The sequence below is a fragment of the Bos taurus genome, chromosome 3 (assembly GCF_002263795.3).
Source record: "Bos taurus isolate L1 Dominette 01449 registration number 42190680 breed Hereford chromosome 3, ARS-UCD2.0, whole genome shotgun sequence".
In the NCBI taxonomy this organism is placed as follows: domain Eukaryota; kingdom Metazoa; phylum Chordata; class Mammalia; order Artiodactyla; family Bovidae; genus Bos; species Bos taurus.
Genome location: NC_037330.1, coordinates 95,164,216 through 95,191,346, shown reverse-complemented (window position 1 = coordinate 95,191,346; position 27,131 = coordinate 95,164,216). Strand labels below are relative to the sequence as shown.

Sequence of the window (27,131 nt, the reverse complement as noted above, 5' to 3'; positions counted from 1 at the left end):
TTCTATGTAAACCTTCTTCCCATCCTTCCCTGTCCCCTGTCTCCAAGCAATCACTCATCTTCTTTCTGTCACTGTAGACTAGTTTGCATTTTTTAGAGTTTTATGAAAATAAGATCATACAGTATGCAGCTTTTTTTTTTTTTTTGGCTTTCAGCAGAATTTTAAAATGTAGTCATGTTGTATGTATCAATAGTTTATTTCTCTTTATCGATGAGAGGTTTACATTATATGAATATATTGCAATCTGTTGATGGTCGCTTGAGTTGTTTCTGGTTTGTAGTAGTTTTCTATCACTGCATAACAAGTTGCTACAATCTAAGCTGCATATAACAACACCCATTTATTAGTTTTTAGTTATGTAGGGTGTAAGTCCAGGCACACCGTGGCCAGATTGATCTGCTTACCGTATTATAAGGCTGAAATCAAGGTGTCAGCCAGGCTCCATTTCTTTCTGGTGGCACTGGGGAAAAAATCCACATCCAAGCTCATTTTGGTTGTTGACTAAATTTAGCTTCTTCTTAGTTGTAGAACCAAGGCCCCCTTTTTCTTGCTGATTTCAGTTAGGGACTGCTCTTAGCTGCTATAGGGTTTCTTCATTCTTTGCCACATGGCTACCTCCACCTTCTGACCAGGAGCAGGGAACTTTTTATACATGAATCCCCTTCATGCTTCAAATCCCTGACTTTACCAGGCTGACCTCTAGACACAGATTTAAAGGGCTCAAGACTTTACCAGTCTGACCTCTAGACCCAGGGCTCAAGTGATTAAGTCAGACCCACTCAGATCATCTTCCTATCTTAAATTCAGCTAATCTGGGGCCTTAATAAATCTGTACAATCTTTTCAAAGTAGTACCTAGATTATTCCTTTTAAAATACCTGGGTGAAGGTAGGTGCATGTATACCAGGGGCCAGGAATCTTGGAAAGATATTAGAATTCTAGGCAACACACAGGTTTTGCCTATTACAAATAAAGCTGCTATGAAAATTGTATGGATGTATATTTCTTTTTCTCTTGGGTAAATATATAGAAATAGAATGGCTGAGTCACATGGTAGGCATATGTTTAACTTTTCATGAAACTGTCAAACTATTTTCCAAAGTGATTGTACCATTGTTCACTCCCATCAACAGAGTACAAGAGTTCTAATTTCTCCGTATTCTTGCCAGACTTTGGTATGGTCAGTCTTTAATTTTAGCTGTCCTGTAATGTATTTGTGAATCCCAATCTCCCAGTTTTGGATGCCAGATCTTAGTCAGTATATGCTTTGCTGAGATTTTCTTCCAGTCTGCGTATTGAATTTTCATTCTATTAGTAGTGTCTTTTGAAGAGTATGTGTTTTAAAATTTGATTTTTAGGACTTTCATGGTGGTCCAGTGGTTAAGAATCCACCTGCCAAAGCAGAGGACACAGGTTTGATTCCTGGTCTGGGAACTAAGATCCCACGTACTGTGGGGCAACTAAACCCGTGAGCCACAACTACTGAGCCTGTACTCTGCAACGCTGAGCACATGCGTCACGACTGCTGAAGTTTGTGCTCCCTAGAGACATGCTTCACAACAAGAGAAGCCACGGTAATGAGAAGCTGCATACCACAACTAGGGAGTCACCTCTGGTTAATCACAACTAGAGAAAGCCTGCACACATCAAAAAAGAGCCCATGGGCCACAGCAAAGACCCAGTGCAGCCAAAAGTAATAAATAATCTTTGAAAAGAAAATAAGATTTGATTTGTCCATCTGTTTTTTTTTTCTTTAATTTATTTTTGGTTGTGCTGGGTCTTCACTGATGCACAGGCTTTGCTGCATGGGCTTTTCTCTCATTGTGGCAAGCGGGGGTTACTCTAGTTGCAGTGTGTGGGCTTCTCAGTATCAAAACACTAGTATATCTTTCAACTCATGAGCAAGGTATGTGTCTCTATTTAGATCATCCTTAATTCCTCTTAGCAATATTTTATAGTTGCCTATGCACAGGTTTTTCACATCTTTTATCAGATTTGTGCCTAAATATTTCATATTTTTAGGTTTCCTAGGTGGCTCAGTGGTCAAGACCCACATACCAATGCAGGAGATGCAGATTGGAGTTCTGGGTCAGGAAGATCCCCTGAAGAAGGAAATAGAAACCCACTCCAATATTCTTGCCTGGGCTATCCCATGGACAGAAGAGCCTGGCGGGTTACAGTCCATGGGGCTACAACAGAGTCAGACACAACTTTTCATACTCTTATGCTGTTGCAAATGGTAATTTTTGAACATTTCAATTTCCAATAGTTTTTAATAGTATATAGAAAGACTGTTTTCTACTTTTTTTAAAAAATTGTATTTTATTGTGGTAAGAACACTTAACATGACATCTTTCCTCTTAAATTTTTAAGTGTGTAATACAGTACTATTTTCTATAAGCACAATGTTTTACAGCAGATCCCTAGAACTTATCTACCTTGCATAGTTAAGATTTTATGCCCGTTGATTAGCACCTCACATTGCCTTCCTTCTTCCAGCCCCTGGCAACCACCATTCTGTTCTTTGATTCTATGAGTATGATTGTTTTATTTACCTAATATATATAAGAGGAATCACACAGTATTTATCCTAATATGATTAATTTATTTAACTTAGGCTAATGTCCTTCAGGTTTATCCATGTTGTCATATTTTTCAGGATTTCCTTCTTTTTAAAGGCTGAACAATATTCCATTGTGTGTGTGTATATATGTATATATATATGCATATGCTTCATTTTCTTTATCTATTCATACATTGATAGACATTTAGGTTTTTTCCAATTTTAGCTATTACTGAGCATTAGAGTACTCATACCTTTTTGAGATCTTATTTTCATTTCTTCTTGATAAATATCCAAAAATGAGATTGTTGAATCATATGGCAGTTCTGATTTTAATTTTTTGAAGAATGTCCATTCTGTTTTCCATAGCAGCTGCACCATTTTGCATTTCAAGCAACAGTGCACAAGAACTCCCAATTTCTCTGCGTCCTCTTTTATGTTGTTGTTGAAAACCATTCTAACAAGTGTGAGATTATATCTCATTGTGGTTTTGATTTGCAGATCCCTAATGGTTAGAAACATTGAACATCTTTTCATATGCCTATTGGCCATTTATGTGTTTTCTTTGGAGAAATGTCTATTCAAGACTTTAGCCCATTTTAAGGTGGGTTCTTAGTTCTTTTGCCACTGAGTTGTAGCTTTTATATTTTGGAAATTAACCTCTTATGGTTTGCAAATATTTTTCCCATTCTCTGTTGCCTTTTCACTCTGTTGTTGTTTTCTTTGCTGTGCAGAACCTTTTTAGTTTGATATACTGCCATTTGTCAATTTTTGCTTTTGTTATCTGTGGTTTTGGTGTCATATTCATGAAATAATTGCCAAGGCTGATGCCATGAAATATTTTTTTCTGTTTTCTTCTAGGAGTTTTACAGTTCCAGAAAACAGTTGATTTTTGAGTATTGTCCTTATATTCTGCAGTCTTATTAAACTCACTTAATTGTTTTACTGGTTTATATAAAATTGTGCAGGATTTTCTATGCATGTGATAATGGTCTCTGTATGCCTTAGTCAATTCAAGCTGTTATAGCATAATACCACAATCTGGATGTATAAACAACAGAATTTTATTTTGCACGGTTGTAGAAGCTGTAAATTTGAGATCAAGGTGCTTAAATGATCAAGTTTTGTGTCTAGTGAGAGCCCTCTTCTGGCTTCTTGCTGTGTCCTCGAATGGTGGAAGGGGCTAGGGAGCTCTGTGGGATCTTTTTCTTAAGAGCACTAATCCTTTCACAAGTCTTCCACTCTCATGACCCAACCAGATTTTGGAGGACCCGCCACTTAAAACTATCACATTAGGCATTAGGATTTCAACATATGCATTTGAGCAGCACAAAAACATTCAGACCAAAACACTGAGAATATAACACTTATTTTTTCCCTTCTTAATCTATATGACTTTTTCCTTTTTCATGCCTACTTGCACTGGCTAGAAACTTCATTGCAGTGTTCAATAGAAGTTGTAAGAGTGGACATCCCTTTACTGATTTTAGGAGGAAAGCATTCATTCTTTCACTATTAAGTCTGATTTTTAAAATAAATGACCTTTATCAGCCCGGGGAACCTGATAATGAGGATTGAGACACCCTTCTGCCTAGTTTCTGAGATCTTTAAAAAAAAAAAAAAGAAATCAGAAATAAATCTCAAAAATTTTCATGTCTAATGACATAGATCCTTATTGATCACATGGATTTTCTTTTCTAATTTGTTAATATGGTAAGTTGCATTGATTTTTTAAATGTAATCCAACCCTATTTTCTTGGGATAGACTCCACTTCATCACCCTTTTAATATAATGTTGGATTTAATTTGCAAATATTGTTTAGAATTTTCCTTGTTTATAGGTACATTTTACATCTATGTTCAGTTTGTAACTTCCTCTATTTCTCTTTCTCTCTTTTATTCCTAGTTTTTGTATAGCCTCATAGGATGAATCAAAAAGAATTCTCTTCAAATTTTTGAAGCAGTTCTGTAGAATTAGTAATAATTTTTTCCCCTTAAGTGTTTGGTAGAATTTACCAGTGAAGCACCTGGACATGGAGTTTTCTTTGTAAGAATTTTAACTACAATTTCAGTTTCTTGAAAAGATATGTGTCTATCTATGTTATCTGTTTCTTCCTGAGTGAACTTTGAAAACATATCTTTTCAGGAATTTTCTAAGTTGTTAAATTTATTAGTATAAAATTATTCATAATATTGCCTTATTATTCTTTTAATAGCTATAGAATCTGTAGTAATGTCACCTCTCTCGTTTCTGATACTGATAATTTGTATCTTTTTTCTTATTAGTCAGTCTAGCTAGTTTATCAATTATATAGATGTCAAAGAACCAGCTTTTTGTTTCAGTGATTTTCTCTATTGTTTTTCTGTTTTCTATTCATTGGTTTCCATTTGGTTTTTAAATTTTTTTTCTGTTTTGTTTGGGCTTAATTTACTTATTTTAGTTTTTAAGAGTGTTTCACATTTCCCCCTAATATTACAGTTTTTTAGTATTGATTTTCCCCTACATATTGCTTTATTGGCATCCCACAAATCCTGATATGTTGTGTTTCATTTTATTTGGGTTGAGTGTTCTGTAAATGTCAATTAGATCAATGATGACACTTGGTTTCCAAAGTTTCCTCAGGATCATCTCCATCCCAGCCAAGCTTAAAGGAAGAAAGATTATGGAGAAAGGTATGTGGGAGGTTTTTATGACATCACTTTCATTCAAATTCCATTGATTAGAACTCAGTCACATGGCTTCACCTAATGGTATGGGAAGCTGGGACATGTAATCTAGTTTTTACATGGGAAGAAGAAAATACACTTGGACAAACAGCCAGAAATCTCTTTCTGTTTTCTGGAAGAGCTTGTATAAGATAAGAAATATTTGTATCATGGGTATACAGTAGAAATTATAAAGTTATTGGGGCCTGCTCTTTTCTTTGGGGGAAATTTTGTAACTGCTAATTCAATTTAATGGATACATGTTCATTTAGGTTTTCTATTACTTCTTGAGTCATTATTTGTAAGTCACTTTATAGGTATATATAATTTAGTGTAAGTTTTAGAATATACTAGCATAAATTTGTTGAAAGTATTTTATTTTAATCTCTGCTATAACTGTAATTATATTCTTTCTTCATTTTTGAAATTGTTTACTTGTGCCACCTTTTAAAAAAATTTAGTTACTAGACATTTCTTAATCTTACTAGTCTTTCCCTAAAATCTTAATTTTTTTCACTAATTTCTGTTCTTTCTTATTTCCTTCCTCTGCATTATTTAGGCTTACTTTTCTGGTTTTTTTCAACTGGTAATTTGAATGCTAAGGTCATTATTTTTCACCTTTTTTTCCTAACAGAGCATTTAGGGCCATACATTTTCCTGGAATTGGTCGTCAGCTTTGTTGCTGCAAGCATTTATATTTAAGTTCAGTTCAGTCACTCAGTCGTGTCGGACTTTGCGACCCCATGGACTGCAGCACACCAGGCTTCCCTGTCCATCACCAACTCCTGGAGCTTACTCAAACTCATGTCCATTGAGTTTGGTGATGCCCTCCAACCATTTCATCCTCTGTCATCCCCTTCTCCTCCTGCCTTCAATCTTTCCCAGCATCAGGGTCTTTTCCAGTGGGTTAGTTACTCACATCAGGTTGCCAAAGTATTGGAGCTACAGCTTTAGCATCAGTCCTTTCAGTGAATATTCAGGACTGTTTTCCTTCAGGATTGACTGATTGGGTCTCCTTGCAGTCCAAAGGACTCTCAAGAGTCTTCTCCAACACCACAATTCAAAAGCATCAATTCTTTGGCACTCAGCTTTCTTTATAGTCCAAATCTCACATCCATACACGACTACTGGAAAAACTATAGTTTGACTAGACAGACCTTTATTGGCAAAGTAATGTCTCTGCTTTTTAATATGCTATCTAGGTTGGTCATAACTTTCCTTCCAAGGAGTAAGCGTCTTTTAATTTTATGGCTGCAGTCTCCATCTGCAGTGATTTTGAAGCCCAAGAAAATAAAGTCTGTCAGTGTTTACGTTGTTTCTCCATCTATTTGCCATGAAGTGATGAGACCAGTATTTATATATAATGCTTCATTATTGATTAGTCTTATGTATTTCCGAATTTCCATTGATTTCTTCTTTAATGCATAGTTATTTACAGTGTGATTTAAAATTTTCCAAGTATGGGAACTTTTCTTAGAGTATGTGTTAGGTTACTAATATAAAATTAATTGCATAATTGTCAGAGAGTGTGGTATGTGTAATAATGATTCTATAAAACTTGTTGAGTCTTACTTTATGGTCTGGTATACACATGCTGTTTGAGATGTCTTCTTTACTATGTTAGTAATTCCTTGCAACATTATCTTGTTTATTCCTTATTCTAATTCTCTGAGACAGATAATATGACTCCCATTTTTCAAATAATAATGTTAAAATCCAATCAGCATAAATAACTCTTCCGAGTTCACAGATCTAGTTAGTTTCTATTCAGTCAGAGCAGCCAATAACCAAAAAATTGGTGTGATCAGCTTTTTATGCCAGGTGCATATGAGGCTTACTAATAATTTCGTTATAAAATTTTAAACCTCAGGATGAAGATTCATTGTTACTTCAGTGACCTTTTATCCCTCACTTGGTGCCTCAAACAATATCTCACACATACGGGTTTTCAATAGGCATTTGTTGAATTGCAGTAAATCTCAGACTGAAATCTGAAACCCTAAAAGAGTATAATAAAGAGGTAATTTGTGAGTACTCAAAAAATAAAATTGAACATTCAATTCTGGAATCACTGCAAAATATAATTTGAAAATACTCCTGGCACAAAGGTATAGTAATTCTGATTAAAGATATTAGGCATAGATACAGATATGTTACATCTACATCTAATGTCTGTATGTATCTATGCTCTTTATATATCTATGTATAGCCCTATTTAGATATGTGAAAGGATACAGCTAGATCTTTCTCTGGAAGGATAGATGGACTGAGGAAGTTGAGGAAGAGGGACCTGTAAAGGCAATAAAATTATAAACAAAGAAAAGGGAAGAAAACCAAGTGAATTTAGGTTACTTATGCCCAGGTAAGAGAGTGAGAATGGTCAATAGTGACCTTTCAATTTTGTGTTCATGAAGTTATTAATGACCTTGGAAATAGAAAGTAGAAATTCTCATTTTAAGAGTTTTGGCTGAAAATGGTTAAAAAAAAAAAAAGGATCAATTGTAAGCTATAGCTTAATGTGCATTGAGAGTTTTGTTTACCATAAGATGAAAGAATCATACCCTAGTTTAAGATAATATCTGGAAACTTATCTCTTACTCATTCTGTAAGATTCAGCTCTGGTGTTCCCTTAGAAACTGTTCCAGCACTTGGTCAAACTGCCTCTGTTGTCTTCTTGTCGTTCAGTCGCTCAGTCATGTCTGACTCTTTGCTGCCCCATGGACTGCAACACACCGGGCTTCCCTGTCCTTCACCATCTCCCAGAGCTTGCTGAAACTCATGTCCATTGAATTGGTGATACCATCCAACCATCTCGTCTTCTGTTGTCCCCTTCTCCTGCCTTCAGTCTTTCACAGCATCAGGGCCTTTTCTAATGAGTGAACTCTTCATATCAGGTGGCCAAAGCATTGGAGTTTCAGTTTCTGTATCAGTCATCCCAATGAATATTCAAGATTGATTTCCTTTAGGATTGACTGGTTTGATCTCCTTGCAGTCTAAGGGATTCCGAAGAGTCTTCTCCAATACCACAGTTTGAAAGCATCAATTCTTTGGCACTCAGCCTTCTTTATGGTCTAACTCTCACATCCATACATGACTACTGGAAAAACCATAGCTCTGACTAGACAGGCTTTTGTCGGCAAAGTAATGTCTATGTTTTTTCAATATGCTGTCTAGGATGGTCATAGCTTTTCTTCCAGGGAGCAAGCATCTTTCAGTTTCACGGCTACAGTCACCATCTGCAGTGATTTCGGAGCCCAAGAAAATAAAGTCTGTCAATTTTTACAATGTTTCCCCATTGATTTACCATGAAATGATGGGACCAGATGCCATGATCTTCGTTTTTTGAATGTTGAGTTTTAAGCCAGCTTTTTCACTCTCTTTTTTCACCTTCCTCTTCACTTTCTGCCATAAGGGTGGTGTCATTTGCATATTGGAGGTTACTGATATTTCTCTTGGCAATCTTGATTCCAGCTTGTGCTTCATCCAGCCTTGCGTTTCACATGATATTGTGCTGTCAAGATGTTACTATCATAGCAATTAGAATATTATAATGAATATTCTATTTAAATGTTGTACCCTTCTGATTTTAAAGTCTATGACCATGTGTTACTTATCTTTGAATCGCCAGTTCTTGTCAAGGACTTGAAAATGGAAAGTTTTCAAAGCATGTTTCATGAGACTATGTAACTTTGAAAAATTTTTTCTCTTATCTTTTTATAGATCTTTCTGTATCTGTATTTTGTATTTATTTCTTCCACTATAAAGCCTATAATACCTTTTAATTGCACTTATTCTTTTTCACATATATGACTTTCCTACTAAACAACATACCTAAGGACTTCCCTGGTTGTCCAGTGTTTAAGACTTCATGCTTCCACTTCAGGGTACATGGGTTCAGGCCCTGGTCAGGAAACTAAGATCCTGCATGCCGCTTGGCACAACCAAAATAAGAAAAAAAAATCCCACATACCCATATTACAATTTTTGTACTAGCATCTAGCACAGTGCTTATCATTTATTCATTGAATAGTCAATCATCTATGAGTAACCAGCCATTATTCTAAACTCATAGAATACCAGTGAAAAGGACTTATCTTCAGTTGAAGACAGACATTAGACAGTAAACTAATAAATAAAGAACATTATTTATTATATTATTAAGATGAAGAAACTAGGTGATGTAATAAAGTGACTGTTGAATGTGAGGAGTCATTAGATAGCATACTTAAAGGACAGAGTCAAGAAGTAAAATTATAACCTTTACATATGGTGTTTCTTAAAACTATATATTGACTAACTCTCCAAAGCAAGAGGGGATTTTAAGAATAACAGAATCAAGACTTTTCATTTTACAGATTGTTTTACAGATAAAGTGTGACTTGGAGGTATTAGAAAATATGTAATTTGTCTTTCTGTTGGTAAATTGATTTGGGGAACTTTTATATTCTTTATACCTCATTGGAATTCCTCTTGAGATGTAAATGGCCCACTGACACTAAGGACTAGAATGGTGTTTTACTAATTACAAAAATGATAAAAAGGAAGGCAGAGATCTTCGTAGGAGAAAGCTACTATGTAGATTATAAAACAGTGATAACAATAGAGAAAGTGCTACAAGGAGACTTGTACTATCTAAGTAAAGGAATCAAGAATCTTATATGAAGATTAAAAATTCTGTTCCTGATTTTTCTAAGATACTCATGGTAGAAAATCTAAATGTACAGAAAAGTCTGGAGTAGAAAATTATAACTAAGCCCTTACCACAGAAGTAGCCAATATTAGCCAGTATTGATTATTTTCCATATACGAGTATGTTTCTCCCTTTTTCCTCTCCTTTTTTTTTTTACAAAATTGAGGTCATTGTTTATATTTTTTACATTTGAGATAACCAGGAAGGTAAAAAGAAAGGCACAAAGAACAACAAACATTTTCATGTAATTTTCTACTAAATAAAAATGTTTTGGTTATGTAAACTTCAAATTTTTAATCTTTTAAGGAAATCTACAGATAAAGTCAAGTTTATATTCAATCCACAGTCCCATTCCTATCATCTCCTCTCCAGATGCAATTAATATGGTGTATTTTAATATTTATATCACACTTTTTAAAAAAGTATTATTGATTTTTTTAATGTACATAAATGGAATCCATATGATTGTTACAAATGAATAGAAATTTATGGAAATTGCCTTATTCACTGAACACTAGGTTTCCCAGTTCTGTTCATGCTGATACATATATATCTAGTTTATTCATAAGTGTTAAGCTTGAGTTTTCACTGAACACACCTATGTAATCAGCACCTAGTTCAAGAAACAGAACGTTAATTACTAGCATTCCTGAACTCCTTCTGATGTCTGTCTTTGCCTCTTTTGCTCAACATTATTTATGAAATTATTCACTTTGTTCTGCATAGTTGTAGTCTACTCTTTCCCACTGGTATATATTTTGTTTCCTTAAATCAATTAAACTTTTAAAATTTATCCGTTAACTATTGATGGGCCTTTGCGTAGTTTCCAGTTTGTGTCTCTGTCAACATACAGACACAAAAGTGATGCTATCAACATTCTAGTATATAATTTTGTGAAAATATATATGTACTTCAGTTTGGTATGTGTCTGAGATTTGCTGCGTCATAGGCTATGTATGCTGCCAAGTCACTTCAGTCGTGTCCGACTCTGTGCGACCCCATAGACGGAAGCCCACCAGGCTCCCCTGTCCCTGGGATTCTCCTGGCAAGAACACTGGAGTGGGTTGCCATTTCCTCATCCAATGCATGAAAGTGAAAAGTCAAAGTGAAGTCGCTCAGTCGTGACCGACTCTTAGGGACCTCATGGACTGCGGCCTATCAGGCTCCTCCGTCCATGGGATTTTCCAGGCAAGAGTACTGGAGTGGGGTGCCATTGCCTTCTCCTAGAGTACGTATATGTTCAGCTTTAATAATAGTGACACGAACACTTTTCCAAAGCATTATATAAAATTATGCTCCCACCAAACAGTGAATGAGAATTCAGGTTACTCTGTCTCCTTGACAACATTTGATATTTTCTCTCTTTTTCATTTTAGACATCAAGTTGTCATATTAACTCACTGTGGTTTAATTTGCACTTCTGTGATTAGTAGTGAAGTTTTCATATATTTATTGCTCATTTAGATATTCTCTTTTATTATACACTTCAATATTTAGTATTCATACTTAACTGTTTTTCTAATAAAATCTAAAGATATTCATTGCCTCTGTTAGATAAGGAAGGACCTTAGCAATTTTTTAAATTACTATTGTTCCCTTGCTTATTGATTGTATGCCTTTGAGCAAGTTACTTAACCTCATTTTTGCCTCATCTGTTTCCTCATCTCCAAAGTGGGGACACAGAGCTGTTGTGAGAATTAAATGAGTTAATATAAACACTTTGAGTAGTGCCAAATACTGTTACATAGTATTTGCTCTATAAGTAATATGTTGTTATTACTGCTGTTATTCATGAAGGGGGATATATCAAGGGAACAGAATAGAAACTCCAGAAATAGACTGACACTAATATAGCTAATTGATTTTTTCAAGTGTACAACAACAACTCTATGAAGAAAGCGTAGTCTTCAACAAATGGTGTTGAAACCACTGGATATGCATATGCAAAAAAAAAAAAGACCTTGATGCCTATCTCACATGCAAAAATTAATTCAAAATGAATCAGAAATTAAATGTAAAACATAAAACTGAAAATATTTTATAGGAAAACATAGAAGAAAAACTTTGTTACCTGGATTAGATATTGTGTTTTTAGAGAAGGACCCATAGCACAAGTCATAAAAAAAATTGATAAATTGGTTTCACTAAAATTTAAGTTTTGCTTTGTGAAAGACACTATTAAGAGAATTGAAAAGACAGTCCGCAGCTGGGAGAAAATATTTGCAAACCACACATCTGACCAAGAACTTGTATCCAAATTACATAAAGAATTCTAAAATCTGCCAAGATTTGAACAAACACTTCACTGAAGAAGATATGAATGGCAAATAAGCATGTGGAAGGATGCTCAGCATAACTGACTAAGGAAATGCAAATTAAAACCACAGTAGGATACCACTGTGTATCTATTAGAATGGCTAAATGAAACTGACAATACCAAGTGGTTGCAATGATACAGAGCATGTGAAATTGTTGTATAACACGGTAGGAAAGCAGAGCAGAATGGCCACTTTGGAAAGCAGTTTCATAGTTTCCTATAAATTTGAATATATACTTGCTACTGAATTCAAAATTTATGTTCAAACAAGCACCTGTATGCAAGTATACAGTATGCCTTATTCCTAACAACCCTGAACTGGAAACAACCAGATGTCTCTCTTCTGGGGAATAAACTGTGGTCCATCTATAAAATGAAATGTCCAGTCGCTCAATCATGTCCAACTCTTTGTGACCCTATGAATTACAGCACACCAGGCCTCCCTGTCCATCACCAACTCCCAGAGTTCACTCAGACTCATGTCCATTGAGTCGGAGATGCCATCTAGCCATCTCATCCTCTGTCGTACCCTTCTCCTCCCGCCCCCAATCCCTCTCAGCATCACAGTCTTTTCCAATGAGTCAGCTCTTCACATGAGGTGGCCAAAGTACTGGAGTTTCAGCTTTAGCATCATTCCTTCCAAAGAACACCCTGATGGCAGAAAGTGAAGAGGAACTAAAAAGCCTCTTGATGAAAGTGAAAGAGGAGAGTGAAAAAGTTGGCTTAAAGCTCAACATTCAGAAAACTAAGATCATGGCATCTGGTCCCATCACTTCATGGGAAATAGATGGGGAAACAGTGTCAGACTTTATTTTTGGGGGCTCCAAAATCACTACAGATGGTGATTGCAGCCATGAAATTAAAAGACGCTTACTCCTTGGAAGGAATGTTATGACCAACCTAGATAGCATATTAAAAAGCAGAGACATTACTTTGCCAACAAAGGTCTGTCTAGTCAAGGCTATGGTTTTTCCAGTGGTCACGTATGGATGTGAGAGTTGGACTGTGAAGAAAGCTAAGTGCCGAAGAACTGATGCTTTTGAACTGTGGTGCTGGAGATTCTTGAGAGTCCCTTGGACTGCAAAGAGATCCAACCAGTCCATTCTAAAGGAGATCAGTCCTGGGTGTTCTTTGGAAGGAATGATGCTAAAATGGGATGTTAGTCAGAAATAAAAAGAAACTACTGATACATGCAACAACATGGATGAATCTTGAATGCATTGGTGGTAGTATAGTTCCTAGGTCATATTCCTCTCTTGAGAGACCATGGACTGTAGCCCACTAAGCTCCTCTGTGCATAGTATTTTCTAGGCAAAAGCACTGGAGTGGGTTGTCATTTCCCTCTCCAGGGGATCTTCCCCATCCAGGAATCGAACACTGGTCTCCTGGATAGTAGGCAGATTTTTTTACCGTCTAAGCTACATGGAAGCCCCCCTCGAGTACATTATGCTAAGTTTAAAAAGCTAGACTATTTCAATTTATATGAAATTCTGGAAAAGGCAAAAGTATAACAATAGAGAATAGGGATGGAAAATAATCAGTAGTTGCCAGCAGTTTGTTCTTGACCTCTAAGAGGCTGTTCAAGGAAATATTTTCGGGTGATAGAAGTTTTCTGTAACTGGGTTGTGATGGTGATTAAACACTTTTTATATTTGTCAAAACTTACAGAATTGCATACACACAGTGAATTTTACTATGTGTAAATTGAAAAAAATTTTAGAAGAAACCTTCTTAAGCTGTATCTCTGAATATTGCTTCCCTTCTACTTCTTTATTTTCTCTTTGGGGACCCCTGTTAATTTTTTGTTTTTTATTGAAGGATAATTGCTTTACAAATTTTGCTGTTTTCTGTCATACCTCAACATGAATGAGCCATAGGTATACATATATCCCCTCCCTTTTGAAACTCCCTCCCATCTGCCTCCGCATCCCACCATTCTAGGTTGATACAGAGCCCCTGTTTGAGTTTCTTGAGCCATATAGCAAATTCCCACTGGCTATCTATTTTACATATGGTAATGTAAGTTTCTATGTTACTCTTTCCAAGTTTTATGCTGTATGTTCTTCATCTTTTCTGTCTCATAATTTATCATATTTTTCACTTTTTTAATGTAATTGGATGGACTCTCAGTATTACCTTTCATTTCATTAATTCTTTGTGTTTAAAGAAGAGTTTATTCCATCTTAAAATGTTTAATTTTATAATTTCCAGGATTCTTCCTTGGTCCTTTTTTGAGTTAGTCATTCACTCTGCCAGAGGACGACTTGGTCTAGTTATTGTCTTATTGATTTTCTTTGCTTCTTCTAGTTAATTCCTCTTCCAGATCTCAGAGCTTAGATGCCTGTGGTTGAAGCTACTAATTATTTCTCTGTATAGCTTTTCTTCTTTTGTCCATAAAAATATTTATCTTATATTTGAGAATAACTGTATCTTTTGAGTTTTTTTTAAATATGGGTTTTATCTACTTGCTTTTATCATTTAATACTATCTGATATTTCCTTATACCACTATACCTATAATTCTCAACTGAGGGTAACTCTGCCCCTCAGAATACATTTGATAATACCTGGAGATATCTTTGGCACAATGCACACAATAGTCCCTCAGACAAAGTATCTGATCCAAAGTATCTATACTTTTTTCATATATAACACCATCATAATTTAATTGACTCCCTATATGGGTATTGTGGAGAAGGCAATGGCACCCCACTCCAGTACTCTTGCCTGGAAAATCCCATGGACGGAGGAGCCTGGTAGGCTGCAGTCCATGGGGTCGCTAAGAGTCGGGAACAACTGAGCGACTTCACTTTCACTTTTCACTTTCATGCATTGGAGAAGGAAATGGCAACCCATTCCAGTGTTCTTGCCTGGAGAGTCCCAGGGACAGAGTAGCCTAGTGGGCTGCCATCTATGGGGTCACACAGTCAGACACGACTGAAGTGACTTAGCATATGGGTATTGGGTGTTTTTTTCCCCAATATTATATCACTTTGATAAATAGTCTTATGTAATTTTTTACACCATTAATTAATCCCCAAATGTAAATATTTCTGAATCCAAAGAAAACTAAGGTTTGAGAGGCACTATCCAGGAAGTTGAAAATTACTTAGAAAACAAGTCTTTATCATGTCGTTCCCATAGTGGAACTTATAATATACGTTCACACATAAAGATCTTCTATTAGTTTTACCTTTAAACTCCTTCCCCCCACCCCAAATATACTCCTAAGTTGTCTTGCATGCATGCATGCTCAGTCACTTCAGTCGTGTCCAACTCTTTTTGACTGTAGCCTGCGAGGCTCCTCTGGAGCTCCATAGGATTCTCCAGGCAATAATACAGGAGTGAGTTGCCATGCCCTCCTTCAGTAAGTTGTCTTAAGGTCCTTCAAATTCTATACAGCCTTCTTTGCTTTATGCTTACGTAGCAGATTTCAGAATCTTAATGAATGCTTTACCAACCTAACTGTAAATATATCATGCTTTCTTTAGTCTTAATTCTTTTTAATACAGACCAGTATTAAGATGTTTGGTAGCAGGGATATGATAATAGATAAGAACAGAGGACTGCCTTTAATTTGCTGCTTGACCTAACTTCACTTGCTTCTCTCACCTGGTCTTCAGTTTTATCATATGTAAAATGAAAGAGTTATATCATCTAATTCCCATAGGCTTTTCCACTTATAAATCAGTGATATGTTATTATTTACATTGCTTTTATTTGCCTTTTGGCTATGACCCTTTACTGGGATAGAGATAAAATGTTTAAAGATTTCTAAGATCTTGAAAAATTCCTCATATTTGGCCTCTACTATCCTTATCTCCCTCCTGGTAGTGATTGATAATAAAAATCTTAAAATGGAAATTGTCTTAAGTTGGAAAACTACAAAGAATGGTGCTGGAAAAATAGCATAAAAACTCACAGCTGGATTGGAAAGGGAAAAAACTAGATAAGAAAAAAGTGGGTAATAGCTGTATAAAACAGCAACAACAACCTAGGTCTCAAATTTTAGCAGGGTCAAAGAAATGTGCCCTAGGGCCTAATCTTCATTAGCCCCCACGTAATTCTCAAACTCAGGATCTTGAAATTTATTAGAATTACACAGGACCAGAATTCAGGTCCCCCAAACTTCTAGTTAATATATTAAACATTACACTATGTAATACCATTTGAAATATTATGGCATTTAATTTTACATAGAGAACGAAGATACATGCATGAAATAATCTTTTATAATTTATTTGTATAGGTTTTTTTAACCACTTAACCTATTTTCTGGCTGCTGGTGCTGTTACTTTGGGAATTGGTTTCTTTGCTTTGGCATCAGCCTTGTGGTTCCTGATTTGCAAACGAAGGTAAGATTTATTAGAGCATTTGACTTTTCTCTTTTAAAAATTTGATGAAAGATTTTCTCAAATGATATTAAACTTAAATAACTATAATGGTATTTTATAATTTGACTGGGGAGAAAACTACTTGTTTAAAGTAGCCTGAGCAGAGAAGTCCCAGTAGTATAATAGTCCGAGTAGTATAGTAGCAATCTTCATGCATGAAAATTTTAAGGAATAATGAGATGTGTTTTATTCTGTAGAAGACATGGGTTTGAATTATAATAAAAGGCTAGAAAAATTTTTTAACTTTTGATTACTAGAGATTAAAAAAGTTACTGAAAGAAAAAGACTCTCTTCCTTTAGGAGATAATTTAAGAAAAGAGCTGACAGAATGCTCTGGTATGGTCTAAGTGTAGTCTTTTTCCAGAGATGGAAATAAGAAACTTGATACCTCAGTTCCTTTCACCCCTAAAATTTGGTGTTTTTCATTATTTAATTGGTTCGGTATTTGCTTCGGCTCATGTTAAAAAATGTAATTTAATCTTCTCACACACTCTTCCAATATTTCATATTTCAGCAAATGAATATATACTGTCTACTCACTTGCATAAGTCAGAAAACCAGAAATTATTCACTAATCCATTCTTTCAACAAATATTTATTGGGTGCCTGCCATTGTTCAGGGTACTAAAGATACAGTTGTGAACAAGTCAGATAAGGTTCTTATTTCATAGACTTGCACTGCCACTGAGAGGAAACAAATTAACAAAGTGATGGGGAGAATGTCTCTTCCAGTGAGTAATATTTAATCTGAGATTTGGCTTGAAAAAGGAGCCAGACATGTGATAACCCTGTGCAAGAGCTTTTCCATGCTAATGGGATAGTAAGTACTGGGATTTCAAGTGGGAATGATCTTGGTATTGTTCAGTAAACAGAAATTGTGAATAGATCAAGTGAGAGGGAAATAATGATGACATTAAAGAGGTAGATAGGGGTCAAATTACAAGAGTTTGTAGGCAAGAACATGAAATTTAGGTTTTATTATTTCTGCCATCAGAAGGTTTTAAGCAAGAGAATGGCATTACTATCATTATCACAGCTAAAATCAGGTGTCTACTATATACTATTCTAAGTGCTTTATATGTTCTTATCTCATTTAGACTTCATAGCAGCCCCATGAAGTTTCACTAATATTATCCCCACTTTAAAGACTACAGTGCCACCTATAGATGATTTACATTTTAATAACACTGAAAAATTTGAGATACAGATTTTAAATATATAATAAGGAATTTCAACAAATATATTCCCATGTAATCACAACCCCATTGAAGACACAGAACTTTTCCATCATCCTGTAAGGATCTCTAATCCTCTTTTCCAAGAGTTATTCCCCACTTCCCACCCAGAAGCAGTCATTATTCTGGTTTTTATCACCATAGATAAATTTTACCCATTTTGAACTTTGTATAAATGGACTTTTTACGTTTGTTTTTTTCACTTAGCATAATATTTTTTAGATTCATTTATGTTGTTGAGTTTATCTTTTCATTCTTTTCATTGTATAAATACATCTCAGTTTGCTTTTCCATTTTTCAGTTAATGGACATTTAGGTCATTTCCAATTTTTAGTTCTTAGGAATATGGCTGCTATGAACATTCTTCTATAAATCTTTTTGTACACGTGTTTTTAACTTCTCTTGGGTAAATACCTAAGAGTAGAGTTGCTGGATCATGTGATTAGCTTTATAAGAAACTGCTAACCAGTTCTCCAAGGTGGAATTACACTTCCATTCAGCAAGGTATGAGAGTTTTAATTCATATTTTTAAAAGATTTTTCGTACATCTCTCTGACTTCTATATTTTAATGGAGTAAGAATAAAATCTGAGAGGCAAGTTAGGAGGCTATTGCACAGTCCAGATTAAGGATGACAGTGTCTTAGACTAATATGGAAACAGAGGATATGAAAAAAAAGGAGTTGGATTTGGGATAATTTTACAGGTAAAGTTAGGAGGTCTTGTTGATGGATTGGATGAGGCAAGGAACAAAAAGTGAAATGGCAGAGATAATGCTAAAACCTACATTTTTACCATAAGTTAATCATGCCATTTACTGAGATGAAGAGGTAATGAGGGGGACAAATTGAGGGAATGGTGATAAACTAGGAGTCGTATTTCGGATGTAAATTTGAAAGCCTATGAGACATCGAGGTTAAAACGTTAAATAGACAGTTGGATATACATGCATGAACTTCAGGAGAGAAGTCAGGGCTAAAGATTTAGGTTATCAGTGTATGGAGGGTATCTAAAGTCATACAACTGGATGAGACTAACCAGGGAGTGATTTTTGAAAGAGAAGACTGTACGACTGTTCTCTTCAGCTCACCAACATTTAGAAAGCTAGAAAAAGAGGAAAAAGAATCAACAATATCTAAGAAGGAAAAGCAGAACGGTGTGTGGTGTCAAGGGAGTCAAAATTAGAAAATGTTTTAAGAAGGAGGTGATGACCAGTTATGTTAAAGGTACTTAAGAAGTTGAGAAAAATGAGGACAGAGAAATAATTTTTGGATTTAGCAGTATAGAAGTTACTGGTAGCCTTGCATAGTTTTGGTAGAGTGATGGGTTCAGAAACTTACTTTTGAGTAAAACCAGGAGGTGAGAAAATTGAAACAAATGCATACATTCTTTTAAGAAGCATTTTTTTTTTTTTTTTTTGGCAGTGGTATGTAGAGGAGTTGCTAAAAGGGGCAGAAAGTGGAAGAAAATGTTAGGTCAGGAAGAATTTTTTTTAAACATCTATTTTAAGAAATTATTTATCTTTGGTTGCACAGGGTCCTTGTTGCTGTGCTTGAGCCTTTCTCTAGTTGCCACTCCTGTTGCAGAGCACAGGCTCTAGGCACACATGCTTCAGTAGTTGCAGCGTATGGGCTCTAGAGCCTGGACTCAGTAGCTGCGGTGCGCAGGCTTAGTTGCTCTGCAGCATGTGGAATCTTCCCAGACCAGGGATCGAACCCATGTCCCCTGAATTGGCAGGCAGATTGCTATGCACTGTCCCACCAGAGAAGTCCAAGGAAGGATTGTTTTGTTCTTCCTCGAAACATGGAAGGCATGTATGATATCTCCTCCTCTCTTTCACACCCCTACTAAACTTGAACCATCACCATGTTCTATTTATTTTACCTCATAAATTGCTCAAATCTATCCATTTCTCTCCATTACCTTTGCCACCACCTAATCCCCCACATAGACTCTTGCAGTAGGAGTTATAACTGACCTTTACCTTCACTACTGACATCATTTAATCTCTTCTCCACACTTCAGCCAGATATTTTCCAAATGCAGATCTGATCAAGTCACCCTACTTCCACCCCATTCCCACTGTGAAGGACATCCCAGTGATTTTAGGATAAAGATAAAACAATATGACTTTTAAGGCCCTACATGGTCTCCCCATGCATATTCTCAAATTTCATCTCCCACTTTCCCTCTTGCTTTCTGTACTTCTGCTACACTGTCCTAATGTGGCCACTAGGTCTTCATACTTGATATTCTGACTAGAATGTTCTTACTCCTACATCTCCCCTCCTCCATTCAATCTAATAACCGGTCCCATTTCTTCAGATACCTAATCCAATCATTTCTTCCTCACAAAAGCCTTCCCTGACCTTTCCAATCAGGTTAATTCCCTTTCTTATATACACACAGAGTAGCAGGTCGTTTTCCTTGATAATACTTTCCATAGTTGTAAGTTTTTCATTTTCTTGTGTTTGTTTTATTACTATCGGTCTTCATTGCTAGTGTTTAAGCTCCATGAGCACAGTGACAGTTGTATGAGGGTAGTGGCTGTGCTTTTTCTCCCCTGCCACTGTATATAACACCCAGCATAATGCCTGGCACATAGTAAGTACTCAGTGTATATTTGTTAAGTAAATTGAATTCAATAAGTGAATGGATTTTAATTGTTAATACTGTATTAAGTAACATAATATGATCTCTTGAATTAATTTGGAAAATTTCTAGTACCTCAGAAAAAAGAAATGGAAAAATTTTTTAATTAAGTCTAGAATTACTATTATAAACTATAATATATACTTAACTATCTTCACTCAGCTGGAGTTTTACTTGCTGTTTCATTATTTTAGAAATAATGTGGCTGCATGCATAAAGATCCCAGGTATTCTTCCCTTGTAAGTCATTAGTTTCAATTCAGTTTCCTTCTACTTACTTTTGCCAGTTCAGTTCAGTTCAGTAACTCAGTCGTATCTGACTCTTTGCAACCCCATGAATCACAGCACGCCAGGCCTCCCTGTCCATCACCAACTCCCAGAGTTCACCCAAACTCATGTCCATCAAGTCGGTGATGCCATCCAACCATCTCATCCTCTGTTGTCCCCTTCTCCTCCTGCCCCCAATCCCTCCCAGCATCAGAGGCTTTTCCAATGAGTCAACTCTTCGCATGAGGGGGCCAAAGTATTGGAGTTTCAGCCTCAGCATCAGTCCTTCCAATGAACACCCAGGACTGATCTCCTTCAGAATGGACTGGTTGGATCTCCTTGCAGTCCAAGGGACTCTCAAGAGTCTTCAACACCACAGTTCAAAAGCATCAGTTCTTTGGTGCTCAGCTTTCCTCACAGTCCAACTTTCACATCCATACATGACCGCTGGAGAAACCATAGCCTTGACTAGATGGACCTTTGTTAGCAAAGTAATGTCTCTGATTTTTAATATGCTGTCTAGGTTGGTCATAACTTTCCTTCCAAGGAGTAAGCGTCTTTTAATTTCATGGCTGCAATCACCATCTGCAGTGATTTTGGAGCCCAAAAAAATAAAGTCTGACACTGTTTCTACTGTTTCCCCATCTATTGCCGATATTATTAAATATAAAAATGGACAATGAGTTCCATTCATTTAATTTCCTATGCCATTAAAGGCAGATCTATGAAAAGCCTAACTGACATTAAAGTTGATTATCTCACAGCCAGAGAGAGAAGATTATCAAAAACTAATGGTTGATCTTCAAACTGGAAATATTAACTCTGTGAGGAGGTAGCTTAATTTATATTCTATGAACAAAATAGGTGTTGTGAAATCAGTAACATATGAGAAGAGAATATATAAGTTGATTTGCACTTTTGAAAGTAAATATGTAAAAATATATTCTGATTTTAAACCATTTATGTAGAACTGTTAGAAACAATGATTTTGTTTTATAATACATGTTTAGTAATGTTCTCTATAAAATATTTTTCAGAGAAATATTTCAAGACTCTAAATTTAAAGCAGTTGATGAGAAATGCAGACAAAGACCATCAAAGGCGAAGATTAAATCTCATCCTCAGTGTGTTTTTATTTCTCGTAATTTTCATACTGGAAGATTCCAATCACAGGTAGTGTGTGATATTTTATAGCAATCTTGTCAAATAATTTCTTGTGACACCATGTCATTAACATTGGTGTCTTTATTTTAATTATCCACTATTGTTTTTAAATTTGAGGGAAAGTAACATGGAGCTAAATTTAAATTACCCAAACTAGTTAGGGTTTACATTATAGGAAATTGAAAGGCTAAGTGAAAATGTCTCCTGTAGTTGTTTCCCTATATCTCTAGCCTGAGAACCTGTATTCCCCATATTGCAGTTGTTATAGGCTTGAAGATAAATGGCGTAAAAAAGCAAAGCGAAATTGCCAAGCCTATGAAAAGAGAGATTTGGAGATAAGAGGATACTCAGATAACCAAACATCTAATTAAACCAACTAATTGAAATTAAATACAGTTTAACAAGAATTTATTAAGGCTTCATTGCATTCTGAGCTCTTGACCCTCCCTATGGTAAGATATGAACCCTACCTTCAAAGTGCTAGTGTAGTACAAGTGGAAAAGAGGGACACATAATTAACTTTCTGTTACATGGTATCAAAATAGTGTTGTATGGACAAACTAAAACAAGGGAGACACCAGTAGAAATTTAAAACTATGATATAGCTAAACAATGTTTTATTAATGTTTTTGGATTCCATGTCTAATATATTCTTTCTTTTTCTGTTATATTTCTGAGCCTCATCCAGATTGGTGCATATACTGATTATTCATTGTTTTTTTTTATTATGTGGTGTTCTGTTATATAAATATGTCAAGTTTTATGTTATAAACATTTTATTGTTTTCAGCTGGTTTTTTTGGGGGGAAATTTCCATGGTGAATGTACCTAACATTGGAATCACTGACTCATGGGATTTGTGCATGTTTTATATTATTAGATAAATTCAAGTTATTTTCCAAAGCAGTTCTGTCAACATGTATTCCCCTAAGGCATACAAAATTGCTAGGATTGCTCCATATCAACAAGTACTGATATTTTTACACTTCTAAGTTTTTAACAACCTGATGGATGTGTAATAGTATATCACTATAGCTTTCTCTTAGTAGACTTTATTTTTCCAAGAGGTTTTAGGCTCACAACAAAACTAAGGAGAAAGTATAGCACTCGTATACTCCTTACCCCTACACAAGTACAGCCTCCTCTAATATCAACATTCTGTGCCAGAGTGGTACAGTTGTTACTACTGATGAATCTACATTGAGACATCATCACCCAGAGTCCATTGTCTGTTAGGATTCACTCTTGAATCCTACATTCTATGGGTTTTGACATGTATATACAGACAGAAACACACACACAGAGACAGACAGAAAAATAGGGACAGACGGAGAGAGATATGTGGGCAACATTATATTAATAGCATCACACACAATAGTTTTACTACTCTAAAGGTCTTGTTCCATGCTTGTTCAAAGGAAGGATCATCCAACCAGCAGTCATTTAGCTGTTTCCATGTTTTTGCCTTTTCTAGAATGTCATATCGTTGGAATCATATAGAATGTAGCCTTTTCAGACTTCTTTTTCTTATTAATATACATTTTAAGTGCTCTCTGTCTTTTCAAGACTTGATATCACATTTCTTTTTGGCAGTGACTAATATTCCATTGTATGGATCTGTTGTTGTTCTGTTGGTCAGTGGTGCCCGACTCTTTGTAACTCCATGGACTGTAGCACACCAGGTTTCCCTGTCCTTCATCATCTCCCTAAGTTTGCTCAAACTCATTTCCATTGAGTCAGTGATGTCATCTAACCATCTCATCCTCTGTAATTCCCTTCTCCTCCTGCCTTCAATCTTTCCTGGCATCAGAGTCTTTTCTAGTGAGTTGGCTCTTCACATCGGATGGCCAGAAGTATTGGAGCTTCAGCTTCAGCATCAGTCCTTCAATGAATATTCAAGATTGATTTCCTTTAGGATTGACTGGTTTGATCTCCTTGCACTCCAAGGGACTCTCAAGAGTCTTCTCCAACACCACAGTTTGAAAACGTCAATTCTTCGGCGCTCAGCCTTCTTTATGGTCCAACTCTCGCATCCATATATGACTACCAGAAAAACCATAGCTTTGACTATGTGGACCTTTGTCAGCATAGAATGTATGGATCTACCTCAATTTATTTATCCACTCTCTTACTGAAGGATATCTTGGTTGCTTTCAAGTTTTATCAAGTATGAGTAAAGCTGCTGTAAACATTCAGTGTGCAAATTTTTGTGTGGACATATATTTTCAACTTATTTGGGTAACTACCGAGTAACATGATCGCGGGATTAACTGGTAAGAGGTGTTTAATTTTGTGAGAAACTACTGAACTGCCTGACAAAGTGGCTGTACCATTTTGCATACCCACCAGCAATGAATAAGAGTTTCTGTTGCTCCACATCCTCACCAGGACTTAGAGGTGTCAATGTTGTATTTTCACCATTGTAATAGGCATATACATATAGCTGAGCTATTTCAAATCCTAAAAGATGATGCTGTGAAGTGTGGCCCTCAATATGCCACCAAATTCGGAAAACTCAGCAGTGGCCACAGGACTGGAAAAGGTCAGTTTTCATTCCAATCTCAAAGAAAGTCAATGCCAAAGAATGCTCAAACTACCACACAATTGCATTCATCTCACACACTAGCAAAGTAATGCTCAAAATTTTCCAAGCCAGGCTTCAACACTATGTGAACTATGAACTTCCAGATGTTCAAGCTGGAAATTTAGAAAAGGCAGAGGAACCAGAGAACAAATTGCCAACATCTGCTGGATCATCAAAAAAGCAAGAGACTTCCAGGAAAGCATCTATTTCTGCTTTATTGACTATGCCAAAGCCTTTGACTGTGTGGATCACAATAAACTGTGGAAAATTCTGAAAGAGATGGGAATACCAGACCACCTGACCTGCCTCTTGAGAAACCTGTATGCTGGTCAGGAAGCAACAGTTAGAACTGGACACGGAACAACAGACTGTTTCCAAATAGGAAAAGGAGTACATCAAGGCTGCATATTGTCACTCTGCTTATTTAACTTATATGCATAATACATCATGAGAAACACTGGGCTGGATGAAGCACAGCTGGAATCAAGATTGCTGGGAGAAATAGCAATAACCTCAGATACACAGATGACACCATCCTTATGGCAGAAAGTGAAAAAGAACTATAGAGCCTGTTGATGAAAGTGAAAGAGAAGAGTGAAAAAGTTGGCTTAAAGCTCAACATTCAGAAAACAAAGATCATGGCATCTGGTCCCATCACGTCATGGGAAATAGATGGGGAAATAGTGGAAACAGGGACAGAGAAACAGGGACAGGAAACAGGGAAACAGAGCCCCTTTATTTTGGGGGATCTAAAATCACTGCTTTGGTGACTACAGCCATGAAATAAAAAGACGCTTACTCTTGAAAGGAAAGTTATGACCAAACTAGACAGCATATTAAAAAAGCAGAGACATTACTTTGCCAACAAAAGTCCATCTAGTCAAGGCTATGGTTTTTCCAGTAGTCATGTATGGATGTGAGAGTTGGACTGTGAAGAAAGCTGAGTGCTGAAGAATTGATGCTTTTGAACTGTGGTGTTGGAGAAGACTCTTGAGAGTCACTTGGACTACAAGGAAATACAACCAGTCCATTCTAAAGATCAGTTCTGGGTGTTCTTTGGAAGGAATGATGCTGAAGCTGAAACTCCAATACTTTGGCCACCTCATGCAAAGAGTTGACTCATTGGAAAAGACTCTGATGCTGGGAGGGATTGGGGGCAGGAAGAGAAGGGTTCGACAGAGGATGAGATGGCTGGATGGCATCACTGACTCGATGGACATGAGTTTGAGTGAACTCCAGGAGTTGGTGATGGACAGGGAGGCCTGGCGTGCTGCAATTCATGGGGTTGCAAAGAGTCGGACATGACTGAGCAACTGAACTGAACTGAATATTCCATTATGTATCTGTACCACAGCTTTCTTAACCATTCATCTGCTAATGGACATCTACGTTACTTTCTTGTCCTGGCTATTGTAAACAGTGCTGCGATGAACATTGTGGTACACATGTCTCTTTCAGTTCTGATTTCCTCGGTGTGTATGCCCAGCAGTGGGATTTCTGGGTCCTATGGCAGTTCTATTTCCAGTTTTTAAGGAATCTCCACACTGTTCTCCATAGTGGCTGTCCTAGTGTGCATTCCCACCAACAGTGTAAGAGGGCTCCCTTTTCTCCACACCCTCTCCAGCATTTATTGTTTGTAGACTTTTTGATAGCAGCCATTCTGACTGGCATGAAATGGTACCACATTGTGGTTTTGATTTGCAGTTCTCTGATAATGAGTGATATTGAGCATCTTTTCATGTGTTTGTTAGCCATCTGTATGTATTCTTTGGAGAAATGTCTGTTTAATTCTTTGGCCCATTTTTCAATTCGGTTGTTTATTTTTCTGGAATTGAGCTGCATGAGCTGCTTGTATATTTTTGAGATTATTTGTCAGTTGCTTCATTTGCTATTATTGTCTCCCATTGTGAAGGCTGTCTTTTCACCTTGCTTATAGTTTCCTTAGTTGTGCAAAAGCTTTTAAGTTTAATTAGGTCCCATTTTTTTTTTTTGCTTTTATTTCCATTACTCTGGGAGGTGGGTCATAGAGGATCTTGCTGTGATTTATGTCAGAGAGTGTTTTGCCTATGTTTTCCTCTAGGAGTTTTATAGCTTCTGGTCTTACGTTTAGATCTTCAATCCATTTTGAGTTTATTTTTGTGTATGGTGTTAGAAAGTGTTCTAGTTTCATTCTTTTACAAGTGGTTGACCAGTTTTCCCAGCACCACTTGTTAAGAGATTGTCTTTTCTCCACTGTATATTCTTGCCTCCTTTGTCAAAGACAAGGTGTCCATAGGTGCACGGATTTATCTCTGGGCTTTCTAATTTGTTCCATTGATTTATATTTCTGTCTTTGTGCCAGTACCATACTGTCTTGATGACTGTAGCCTTGTAGTATAGTCTGAAGTCAGGCAGATTGATTTCTCCAGTTCCATTCTTCTTTCTCAAGATTGCTTTGGCTATTCAAGGTTTTTTTGTATTTCCATACAAATTGTGAAATCATTTGCTTTACTTCTGTGAAAAATACCGTTGGTAGCTTGATAGGGATTGCATTGAATCTATAGATTGCTTTGGGTAGTATACTCA

General features: G+C 36.3%; 1 protein-coding gene across 3 annotated transcripts in view; it reads left to right on the top strand.

Moving 5' to 3' along the window:
• Positions 1-5,121: 5,121 nt before the first annotated feature.
• The window catches only part of C3H1orf185 (chromosome 3 C1orf185 homolog), a 45,635-nt gene continuing 23,625 nt past the window's right edge, over positions 5,122-27,131 (top strand). The window contains exons 1-3 of one of the 3 annotated variants that reach the window (XM_059884910.1): positions 5,122-5,235; positions 16,524-16,629; positions 21,857-21,992. In XM_059884910.1, the coding sequence (XP_059740893.1) occupies positions 5,139-5,235; positions 16,524-16,629; positions 21,857-21,992 (339 nt within the window). In that variant the 5' untranslated portion in view covers positions 5,122-5,138. 3 annotated transcript variants of the gene reach the window in all.